Source organism: Gavialis gangeticus, unplaced genomic scaffold (genome assembly GCF_001723915.1).
Source record: "Gavialis gangeticus isolate Ggan-Ray unplaced genomic scaffold, GavGan_comp1, whole genome shotgun sequence".
In the NCBI taxonomy this organism is placed as follows: Eukaryota; Metazoa; Chordata; order Crocodylia; family Gavialidae; genus Gavialis; species Gavialis gangeticus.
In genome coordinates this window covers 103,379,830-103,391,640 of record NW_017729033.1, presented here as the reverse complement: position 1 = coordinate 103,391,640, position 11,811 = coordinate 103,379,830, and the positions used below count along the sequence as shown (strand labels likewise).

General features: G+C 45.6%; 1 protein-coding gene across 1 annotated transcript in view; it reads right to left on the bottom strand.

The window, feature by feature from the left end:
* Window positions 1-922: 922 nt before the first annotated feature.
* SCD5 (stearoyl-CoA desaturase 5) overlaps window positions 923-11,811 on the bottom strand; it is a 98,673-nt gene continuing 87,784 nt past the window's right edge. The window contains exons 4-5 of the mRNA XM_019526442.1: window positions 5,571-5,803; window positions 923-2,546 (exon numbers count right to left, since the gene is read on the bottom strand). Coding sequence (XP_019381987.1) covers window positions 2,356-2,546; window positions 5,571-5,803 — 424 coding nt within the window. The 3' untranslated portion in view covers window positions 923-2,355. The remainder of the gene's footprint in view (window positions 2,547-5,570; window positions 5,804-11,811) is intronic.

The window sequence follows — 11,811 nt, the reverse complement described above, 5'->3', positions numbered from 1 at the left end:
AAAACATTTTGCTTTTCTTGTTTGGCCATGACTTCTTGGGCCCTGATGCAAGGCAAATAAGGAAGGAAGACGTGTAGGAAGATGATCTTGTGCCTTACAGACCAGACTAGACTCAGGTACTTTGAATCCATACCTGCCCTTGTGATCTTAACACATCTACACATGAATTTCCCCAATTGTCACACAGGGATAAGGATTAGTGGCCGGAGAAAATTTTTAAATTAATTGCATCTTTGCTGAAAAATACAGTTGTGAGGAGACCAAAACTATTTGTGATTTTTGGTCACATTTGTCAGATTGTTTTAACAAAAAAAAGAAAGGGGCAGGAGAGGGGAGCAGGGGAAATGTGGTCCAAATATTTGAATATTTTTGTTTAGAATTGATGTTTCAAGTCCTCAAATTAACTGCATTTAATTTCAACATAAATTAATTACAATAATTTTTCTGAGGTTTCTATTTCAGTAAAAGAATCTACCAAGTTGAAACTTTTCTTTCCCAATTCCTCAGTTTGGACATCATACTGCAAAAAATAACCACACTGCTCTAATGATGATTCTTCACTCCCTCAGAGGCATGATGTGAGTATAAATACATTTATATGTTTCGAGGTAGCAGTAGCACAGAATCAACACTAGCTTGACACCAGAGCTGGCTTCAGAGGGTCCTTTTAGAAGAAGGAGACCAAATAAAGCCTCTTTTTGGGGCATCCCAAGGCAGAGCTTTCCCTTCAAAAATAGCACTGATCTTGTGACAAGTAGATATTGTGGTACACAGTGGAGTCATATCTGAATCTAGCTGAAAATTCACAAAGATGGGAGGTAATGGCTAAGGGACAGAGGAAATATGTTATATTATTCTTGATCATTTGTATATAAAACGCCACATTCTAATGTATGGATTTCAAATAAGGGGAGGGCACAGACTACTTCATAAGTGTTTATTGTAAATCACTCGAGAGTTTACACATCATTAATGGCAAATTAACATTGTTAAAACACCTGCTGGATGAAGTACAGAATAAAGACAATTATTTTATATTGGTATCAATTAAAAACAAGAAACCAAACAAAAGAAAAATCCAAAACAACTGAGTTTTTTTTTTTAATTCTACATCACTCCTGACAATATCTGGGCCTGATTCTCATTTAACCTAAAGATCATCTCCTCTTGGACCAAACATGTGAATTCACGCTGCCAGAGTGGGGAAAACCTCTGGTCTAAGCATAAACAAGAATCAAGTCCTCTGTTTTCAAAAGTGCTCCAGTGCTGACAGTATAAAGTCTCTCTCCTGCACTGGCTAACATCTAACAAAAAGGGGTATATGGCCCATTAATTCAACATGCTCTTTTTACAAGTTAAATCCAGAAGCTACATAACTATCTTTTTTTATACTTTGCTCTGAAAGCAATGGAAGTTGCATGCAGCTGAAACATTAGTAGAAATTGAAATTTAGATAAAGGCTGGTTTTTAAAGACATGAGTCAGCGGTGGAAAAAAAATCAAGATACTTATTGTGCAGAAAGAGCTAAAGTATGCATGCATCAGTGACTGTGACTGATCAGAATATAAATTAGATCTCCAAACATTTAAACTGAAGCTTTATTTGGCTTAAGACATATTTGAACTGTACACCTTTCTAAATTACAACATATATGTGACAACAAATGAATTGTCTAAACATAGCATCAGGTTGTGTTTTGGCCTGTGTAGCATCTAGCTTTTAACACAAAAGCCAGCTCAGCAATAAGTGATATTCATCTTCAGCAAAGACAGTGGAGCATTGCTCTTGCAAACAGGGCAAACAAAACAAAGAAAGCAGATTTTCAAACAAATGTCAGAATTGTTTTTAAGTGATTTTTTTTCCACGCATTTTTTTAAATTCCTTTCTGTCAGCTTGTTTTTGTGACAGCAGATCAGGCCCTGCCTCTCACCTCCCACTAATATATGTCTCAAAACATGTTTGGTCAGCTAGTAAAAACAAATGCTCACCTGCACTGCACTTTGAAAGGATAATTAGTTTCTCCATCCCGCCAGATTTAACATGAACAAGCATATTACAGCGTAAGTTGGATGTCAGCTACAATGACTAAAATCAAAGGGCTATGACATTAATTCTAGTATTAAATAATATCTAATATTGTTATACTTAATAGTCTGGGTTTGGACATAAGACAGCTAATAGGAAAAAAAACGGGATAAATTCATACCTGGAGCAAGCTGCCCCAGGGATTAATTTCACCCATTGTACCTTGAAAATCTACTTTATCCAAAGTGGGCGGGGGGAGAATCACACACGCACGCGCGCGCACACATACATATACGACAGCATCAATTTACAGAAGATATGTTACAATGTTCAAGCACTGCCATCTCCAGTCCTCTCTTTGCGGGCTTGGATTATTTCCTTGGGAGCCTGTTTTCGGTCAGTAACCAAGCCCAACCAAAACATGAAGTCAATGAACCATGTGGTTGGGTTGAATTTCAAGCCTAGCTCACTGGCTGAATAATCAAATGGAAAGGTGTGGTGGTAGTTGTGGAAACCTTCACCTGGAAAAACAATCAAAGAAAGGTTTTCAGGCTAGGGTGCCTAGCACGACTCTTTTCAGGCTGTGATGGAAATAGGAAGGGGGAAAAAAATAACAAGAGGTACCCCCCTCTACAACACTGAAGGCACCCTACACTAAGGTGGTGCCCTACTTACTCCAGGGACCAGGGATCCATCTTGGGCCAATTTCACAGGAAAAAAGTGCATCAGTTAGACAAGCGTTGTTTTTAAATAGACTTAATTAAACCAGTTAGAAACCCCTGTGCTGGTACTGTTAAATGTGTTTACATCTGATTTAGACTGATTAGTATAATTAGGTGCACATTCATTTCCATTAGCTGAACCAATGGGAGATGTGGTTCATATCAATAAAGGGTTGGTGTTTTGGCTTCTTCAGTGAAGAACAGAGGGGAACAGAAGATTTCTGACCTCAGTTAATAAACAGAATCCCTGTTACTAAGGCATATGATAGAGAACAAGAAAAGGTTGAACAGGAGAGAGATGTAACATGGAGTCCTGCTTACACTGCCCCACAGAGTACCTCCATGAAGCCCAGCATGCCAACTTGGAATGGATGCCTTTGTGCATACTAGCGCACATGAGACTGAGAGCTTATTGGCATATAACTAGCACTGCTCTGAGGTAACACATTACACAGAGTTTGCACAGAGAGAACAAGCATCCCATGTGTCACTCTGGCAGTCCCTACCAAGCTGTGGAGGTGAGGTAGACATGCCCACAAACTCCCTGGGATGAGAATTAGAGCAGCAATAATTATTAGGTCCTATTTACCCACAGGAATTGGCCCACTGCTGAACGAGTCAGAGGGACTGGCTGTTTAGAACAGCTTGGCTGCTGTACAATATGCAGAAAAGTTTTCTTCTGTCCACAACTGGAGCAGGGCTAAGGAAGGTTTGGTCGTGGGTATACTATGATCTCAACTGGCAAAACCCTGTCAACTTCTGGAATAACAGAGTGTGTCATAGGCAAAATTCCTCTCTCGCCAATGCATGCAGCTTTGCTGATTCCAATCTAGTTATTTGCAAGACATGCTCAGGTGATGAAAACTGTCATAGCTCAGAGGAAGTCAATAGAACTAGGCTGATTTATGCCCACTGAGGAATGAGCTCATTTCCAGTTTACATCCTGGTGTAAAACAGATGAGAATCAGGGATACTGTTCAGCTAAGCTACTGAGACAGGATGAGACGGGTCCTATTCAGTCTGGTAGGTACAAGAGAGTGGACTTAGGTACCCATATACAATCCTATTCCACCCTGTCTGAGTCCCTGAAAAACTACCATTGCAAAAGAGCGTGGGTCATCTTCCTCCTCCTCTGCCCTGTTTTTTTGTGACTCAGTCTTGTTACAAATAGATTCACTGATGGATTTGCAGAAATTGAACAGGGTGGAATAGAATTGCATTTAGGTACCTAAGTTTAGACACCTAAAATGTGGAACAAAATTAAGCCCAAAATGTTTTGTCAGCAAGGTGTCCATCCCTGTCCCTTCTTTACCCATATATGCCTGAAGCAGAATAAGATCCAAAGAAATGTTCACAGGCCCTGACACTGGCATTCAAGGATGCCTGACATCCAGGCAGTATTTACACTGGGTAACAGCAATGACTCGCTGCAAAAATAGCCCCCTACGTCTATTAAAATAATATGGAAGGAGGATAATGGTTCAGGGCAAAACTTTAATTCATGCTAATTTGACTTGAGGGTGTGGGAAATGTCCATTTTTACTGGCTACAACAGGGCTGTCCAACTAGTAGCACATGGGCCACAAGTAGTTCATGAGGTGTTAACATGCAACACCCTGGGCTCCCACCCAGCTGCCACTGTTCTTATTGCTCCAGCTGCAGCAGGAGCAATAAGGTGCTCCCTCCTTCCCCTGGTGTCTGCTACCTGACCCAGCCCCAGGGGACAGGGTGGCACAGCGCAGCCCATGTTGCCAGGGAAGCCAGTAGCCTGAAGTACCCGTGCAGCATGGTGCCATGGCAGAGCCCACAGGGGGCTGCAGTTGGGATGTGGTGCCACACCACATGGAGGAAAGATGCCTGCCCCTAGGCACATGGTGCAGTGGAGCAAGGAAAGCACTTGCCCCCACACGGCACATAGGGATGGGGAAAGCACCTATCTGTATGTGGTGTAATGGGATGGGGAGGTTTGATTCACCTACAGTTGTGCATAATGAATGCAGAGGTGGAGATTTCCTAAAGGAACCCCCTCATGGTATTGTCCTACATCCATTCTTAGCACCAAAAGCTGGGATTTTGAATCAGCTTACATGGAAACAATGTTAGATCAACAACCAGAGGTTTTGCAAGTACCACCCTATATAAACTGGCTTGATTTTCAAAAGCAGTGAGGACTCAAAATACCCCACTGGAAATGAGGTGCTGCTGTGTACTTCTGAAAATCAGACCAACTACTTAGGTACCAAAATATATGAACATGGGGTTGGAGAGGGAATTTTCAAATGCACAAAGGAACAGATGGATTCCTTCTTCCTTTGGAAGCTGGATGCTTACTCAGCCTTTGTGCCTTCAAACATCTCCCACTAGGTTCAGGCACCTACTTTTGAAAATCTTGGCCAGCGCTTCTGTCTCTGCATAACTGCAGCTCATGAGCTTGGCAGTGGCTTCTCCCTCCAAGGATGTGCTAATTGTTTCCTCGCTCTGAGTGCCACAGGTATGCAAGACTGGCCAGTTAAACAGATTTCATTTAGTGCCCTTTGGGATGGAAGAGATGCAGGGCTCAGGAGCAGCAATTATGGAGAGGAGTCTTTATTCAGGAGACTGTTTATCAAATGAGGTCAGACACACACAGATCCAAGGAGTTCCCCAGCTCCAGCTGACAAGTCATGCTGTCCAATGGTAATGCAGAGAGGCTGCCTTAAATCTTGATTGTGATGTAGCAAGCCTGGTTATAGGGGCTCTGTTTTCAGGGACATTCTACTCCTAGCTAGGACCAGCACAGAGACTTAGCAACACTGAAAGCAACCCATTTCTTCTGGTACTCACCCATGGCTCCTAGGGTGACAAAGGCATTCTGCCTGGGGCTGATGTACTTGTTGTATGGTCGGTTGCCGTACATGTGAGCTGCACTGTTGACCAGCCAGGTGACATTAAGAGACACGGTGTAGCGAAGGATGGAAGCAAGGAAGTAGGAATTCCACAGACTCTCACCCCAGAGATACCAGGGCACAAGGGTGGGGAGCACAAAACACATGAGCACGACTGAACTCTTATAGTACCTAGGGAGAAACAAAAAGAAAGGAACAACATTGCCATGAGAGAAGGCCTAGCTCTGCTGTTACTTGAGTGGGACTCAGGAAACTCATGTCTGCCCCAACCTTCCTGTGTCCCTGGAACAAGGCACTTTACCTCTTTGTGTATTGGTTCTCTGCCTGTAAAATGGAGACAATAATACTTTATTTGTCCTTCTGATCCAACTATATTGTCAGCTCTTTGGGGCAAGGGCTGTGTCATAGTTTTATAGATATCAGGGGCTAGAAGGAACCTTACAGATCATCAGGTCCAGCCCCAAATGATGATTCACTGTGTTTATAAAAATCTAGTAAAATAGACCCTGGATCTCACATGGGAGGCCTTAACTGCTTCTGTAATATAGATAAAAATAACTGGAATAGGGAAACCTTTCATAAGGAAATCTGGCATGTAGTTCACACCTCTTCTTGGAAACAAACACAACTTCTTTGACCTAGAAAAGAACAGGGCTGAATATTCAGTGACAGCCCAAAACAGCTAGGAAGCTTTGAGAGGTTTAACATATGTGGTAACTCCAGAAGGCACACGGGAAAAACTTAAAATCACAATACAGGCAGCTGCTAAAGAAACACTGAATAGGCAAAAGATATGGATATTGGATGAGGTGCTGGACCTTAGAGAGAAAAGGAAGAAGTGCGATAAACTGCATACTGTCCAAACCAAAGAGAAATCCATGACATACACAAAGAGAAGCACTGTGCAGAAGAAACAAATAAAGGTACTTGGCTAGCATTCAGCAGAAGAGAGAGGCAACTCTCCTGAGGTTTTTGCACACTGAAAACAGATACTACTGAAAACAGATGCAGGTTTGAACTGCGTGAGAGTCCCAGGGCTCAGATCCAGAACAGCAGGTCTGTCACAACAGAGAGGTCAGCAAAGATCCTGGCAAATATATTGAAGTCCTTCAAACAGAGGGTATATGGCAGTGGCAGCAGCCAGATCTCCCTGCTGCAGGGATTGACAGGCCTACTACAAGAGTTCAGGTAAGGATCACAAGTATTTAGTATTCAGTCATGGCCACCCTGGGTGTTCTTGTTCACAGGGACTGAACACAGGACCTCTGGGGCTAAAGGCACAGGAAAGGGCAAACTTCTGAACCCTTCTACCTACAAATCAAGATCTTCGCACAACTTAGGGCCTCAAGACACCAAACCTTTGAAGGTACCTGCTCTGCTCACAGAGCATCAGCTCAAACAATAGTTTGTTGCTAAGTGACTTTCTTCTGAAGCCATATTTAAACAACCTGGGAGCCACACATGACACACAAGCCACACTTTGGACACCCCTGCTCTATATTTTGAACTGAAGAGCCACACACTGAGAAATGACTTAGGGCCTCATTACACCTTACACTGTGAGCTGCACAAATGTTGTTCAGTGTTAGTGCTAGCTTGGAGTTTAAAGCAGTCATACCCTTAGTATAGAAACCTTCTCTGACTGCCCTGCACCTGCACAGCAGTGACTTGCCACTAGACGCCTGGTGAGCAGGGGCAGGACTAGGAGCTTTAGCTGTGAGTTGCCACTAGCGGGCTGGTGAGACAGGACAGGCTGTATCCCTGCTTTACAGGTGAGGGTGTGAGAGATCCTGGGATACTGGAGGACATTGACTTGGGTGGCACATCTGTGGGGAGTGGCCACACCTTGATGGAACAGGAGCTGAGTTGTGCGCATCAGAGATAATTGTGCCCTGGATTGGAGTAACTTTGAGCTGCGTAACAAGCCTTAAAACCACTTTAAGATGTTAATGTGCAGAGAATCCAGGGGTTAAGAGCTCCAGGAGCTGCCCCAAATTACTGTTTAACAAGGCCCTTATAAATGTCTATTCACGATCTAGCCACTAAAGGGTGACAAAGTCACATTCTGTTAACATGGGTCATACCTTAATTGTCGGTTCCCAAATTCTGACAGACTGTGCACCACCAAATTAAAATGATACAACTACCAGCAATTTTTTGTCATAAAGTAAATAGAATAAAACTCTTAACGTGTATCACTGGTGATACCCATACCACAGATTGGGAATTGCTGCCTTAATGGTCTCCATTCTTTTCCCTAAAGTTCAGCAGTGTTTTTTTAGGTTCCCCTGTCCCAGACACATTGATTCTTAATTACAAGCCCCTTTCCTTGCCCTTAAATAGTGCTTAACTATTACCAGGAAACTGAGAGGCTTTGAATGCCAGTGTAGCTTAATGCCATTAAGGAGGTCTAGGGTTTATTCCCAGCTGTTCCACTGCCCTCCTGGATGACCTTTGTCAAGACACTTTACATTTATGTGCTTCAAGTTTGTCCATCTATGACATGCAGATAATAATCTTTTGTAAGGCACTTTGGGATCTTTTGTAAGGCACTGAGTTGGATATTGCCAAATGCCATTAACTTCTATGTATCAGAACTGCTGTGTAATACCAGGTGCTCTGAGGTACTACTGTGACTATTCTTAAGATATCTCATTGGAAAAAGACAGAAAAAAGTGAGGAACTTCAGTTTACCACCTTGTGATGGAAGGTACCTTAAGTGGGGTTCCCTGAGTGATGCACTATCCATCTGGCGTGGGGCACCTCCCCTCAACTCATCTGCCACGACTTGGTGTTATTATATAAAGGGAGGATTCAGTGGAGATCTTCGTCCTGGGGGGCCCCAGGGACAGCAGTACTCACGGTTCGGGTGCGATGTTCCATGGGGCTCCACCTCTGCTACACCCCATCCACTCGCCAACTGGATAGGTGCCAGCAATGGTGTTTCGGTTGTGCTTGATCAATTTTGGCTTGCCTCGAGGGGGATCCCACATCCAGGTGGGTTCTGCTGGCGCTTGTCAGGCTGCCCGCCCTCCCCCCTGATAAGTAGCCTTCCCTTCATGGAGACTGGCAAACTGTATGTGTGCTGGCTGGCACCTACTTCAGCACCACTGAGTAGGGTGCTTCTGGTCTTGCCTCTGGTAGGGTGCCTCTCTCTTGTTTTTTTTGCCTCTCAAAAGAAATAGACCCCTGGGGAGGAGAGGGATGTGGAGTTGCCTCCTTTCCCCCAGCCTCCTACAGGGGGCTCAAACGCCTCCTCTGCTCTGCCTGCCGGCGTCAAACTGGCTGCGCTGCTCCTCCCTGCTGCAGGAGCCTCAGCGCGTCTGTCGTGCTCCATGCCAGCATGCTCCCTCGCTTTCTCTGCCCCCCGGGTTCCGGTGGGGTTTTAAATTTTCCTGCAGAGGCCGGAACGGCCGCCATGATTGGATCAGCTGTTCCCCACTTGGGGAACAGCTGATTAAACAGCCGGCGTAATGCCAGCTCATGCGGCCACAGCCACGGTTTCTGCTCCAGCTTTGGCTGTGCTCCAGGAGGTAAGTTCCCCCTGCGGGGGGACTGTTTTTGGGATTTGGGGCCCATGGGGACTGCCCTCTCCCCTTCAGGAGCCTATGGGTATGTCTCGCCAACACAGACCTCCCCCCTTAAGTTGCCTTGTGGCATCTGGACCCCTCGTGTGACTTCTTGCTGAGCCTGATGCTCCTCTTCATGAGTGTGGCATGCTTCCTCTGCCAACTTGTCTGGGCTACCCCATCTGGAGAGAAAATCAGCTATGAAATTATCTTTGCCAGGGCAGTGCACAATCGTAAACGTAAAGGGCTGCAACGCCAAGGCCCAGCAAGTAATCCGGGCGTTTACACTTTGTTTCTGGGTTAGCCATTGCAGTGGGGCGTGATCTGTCACCACCATGAATTCTTATCCCATCAGGTAATACTTAAAATACTCTATCGCCCAGTGTATTGCCAGGCACTCCCTCTCGACTGCGGCTGAGCTTACGATTGGCAAAGGCGATCAGGCACTCCTCTCCCCCACATCTTTGAAGTAATACTGACCTTAGGGTGCTGCCTGATGCATCTGTCTGCAATATAAAAGGGGCATCAAAATCAGGGGTGTACACTATGACATCATGACGTATCACCTCCTTTAGTTCCCTGAAGTTCTTTCTCATTTCTGGCATCCATTTCAGCAGTGCTGCTGGTCCCCCTCCCAGTGCATCCATGAGGGGAGCAGAGAGGCTTGCAAAATGTGGTATGAACTGCCGGTAATATTAATTAATGAGTCCCAAGAAGGAGCATAGCTATTTACGGGTACATGGCTCCTGGAATCATCATATGGCCTCCATCTTCTCTGTCAGGAGGTGTATTGTTCCCCTGCCTACCTACCTGAAACCCTAGGTATGCCATTTCTCATCCTGCTAACTTGCATTTCTTGGGATTGGCAGTCAAACCCGCTGCTTGGAGTTCTCTCAGGACTGCCCTCAGGGCTTTAAGGTGCTGGTGCCAACTGGGAGTGAAGATAATGATGTTGTCTATATATGCTGCCACTTAGGACGTGTGCGGTGCAAGCAGGGTGTCCATCAGCTTCTGGAAGGTGGCCGCCACATCGTTCAGCTCAAAGGGCATCCGTTTAAACTCAAATAAACCCCAAGAGGTCCTGAAAGCAGTCTTGGTGATATCCGTAGGGCACATTGGGATTTGCCAGTACCCTTTAGCAAGGTCTAGGGTAGATATGTACCAGGCTTCGCCGATCCTCTCAGTGAAGTGAGTAATGTGTGGCTTGGAGAAGGCGTCGAAGGTCATCAAAGCATTTAGCTTCCTGAAGTCTATACACAGGCACAGTGACCCATCGGGTTTGGCCACCGGCACAATGGGCACCGGCACAGAGCCAAGGGCTCTGGGATGGTCATATAATTCCCTGTCTTAGCATTTTTTCTATCTCCTGTTGTATTTTCTGCTGCCAACGCTAGGGTATCAGCCTCCACCTTTCCCTAACCGCTCCACCAGAAGTTCTAATCTCATGTTCAATTCCCCTTACTCGTCCTGGGGTTTCTTTGAATACTGCCCAGAAGGCCTCTATTAAGTCCAACAGCTCCTGTTGTTGCTGGCTATCCAGCTCTTCTCCCATTTGCACCGACTCCTTCCCTGTGGATTCACTTAACGCGGGACAGAGTGGTCCCAGTTCTTCCTCCACCTCCTCTTCTTGTACCAGCCAGCCCTGTGGGGTCTTCCACTCCTTAAGAAGGTTCACATGATAAATTTGGCATTCCTGGAGGTGGCCCGGCTTGAACAATTCATAATCCACCAGCCCCACTTAACGAACTACTCTAAACAGACCTTGCCACATTGTGAGATGCTTGCTCGAGGACGCCAGGAGCGAAACCAAAACCATATCTCCTGACTGGAAGGTCCAGGTTCTTGCCTTCCTATTACATTGGGCCTCTTGTTGCTCTTGGGCGGCCCTCAAATTTTGGCCTGTGATGCGCTGGGCCTTCCTGATTCAGTCCTGCAATTCTTGGAGGTATCTTTCCACGGATGTTCCTAACTCTACCGGTCGTTCCCATTCTTCCCTGATGACCTGTAACAGCCCTGTAGGGTTGTCACCATATACTAGCTGGAATGGGGAATACTGCATCAACTCTTGGGGGGCATCCGTCAAGGCAAACAGCAACAGCATTAAGATGGTATCGCACCTCCGGGGGTCTTCCTGTGACCACCGCCTGAGCAATCGCTCAATCATCCCATTTAATTTTTCCACTAGACCGTTCGTCTGATGACAGTAAATCAATGTCTTCAACTGGGTGATGCCCAGGGTTTTACACAGAGCTTTCATCACGCCGGACATGAAATTCATCTCCTGGTCAGTGAGTATTTCGCGCGGTATGCCGACCCGCACTATCCATTTAAGTAATTCTTCTGCTACCCGCATTGCTGTAATGGACCTGAGTGGGACTGCCTCTGGAAAATGGGTGGTGCAATCCACTAAAACCAATATATACTGATAACCGTTGTGCAACTTCGGGAGGGGACCCACTATGTCTAGCACAACTCTGGAAAACGGCGTCTCTATTATCGGCATGGGGCACAACAGTGCCCTCTGTGGCCTCCACTCCTGGGCCCTTTGGCATTCTGGGCAAGCAACCCCCATCTTTCCACGTCTTCTTGTAGAAACGGCCAAAAGAATTC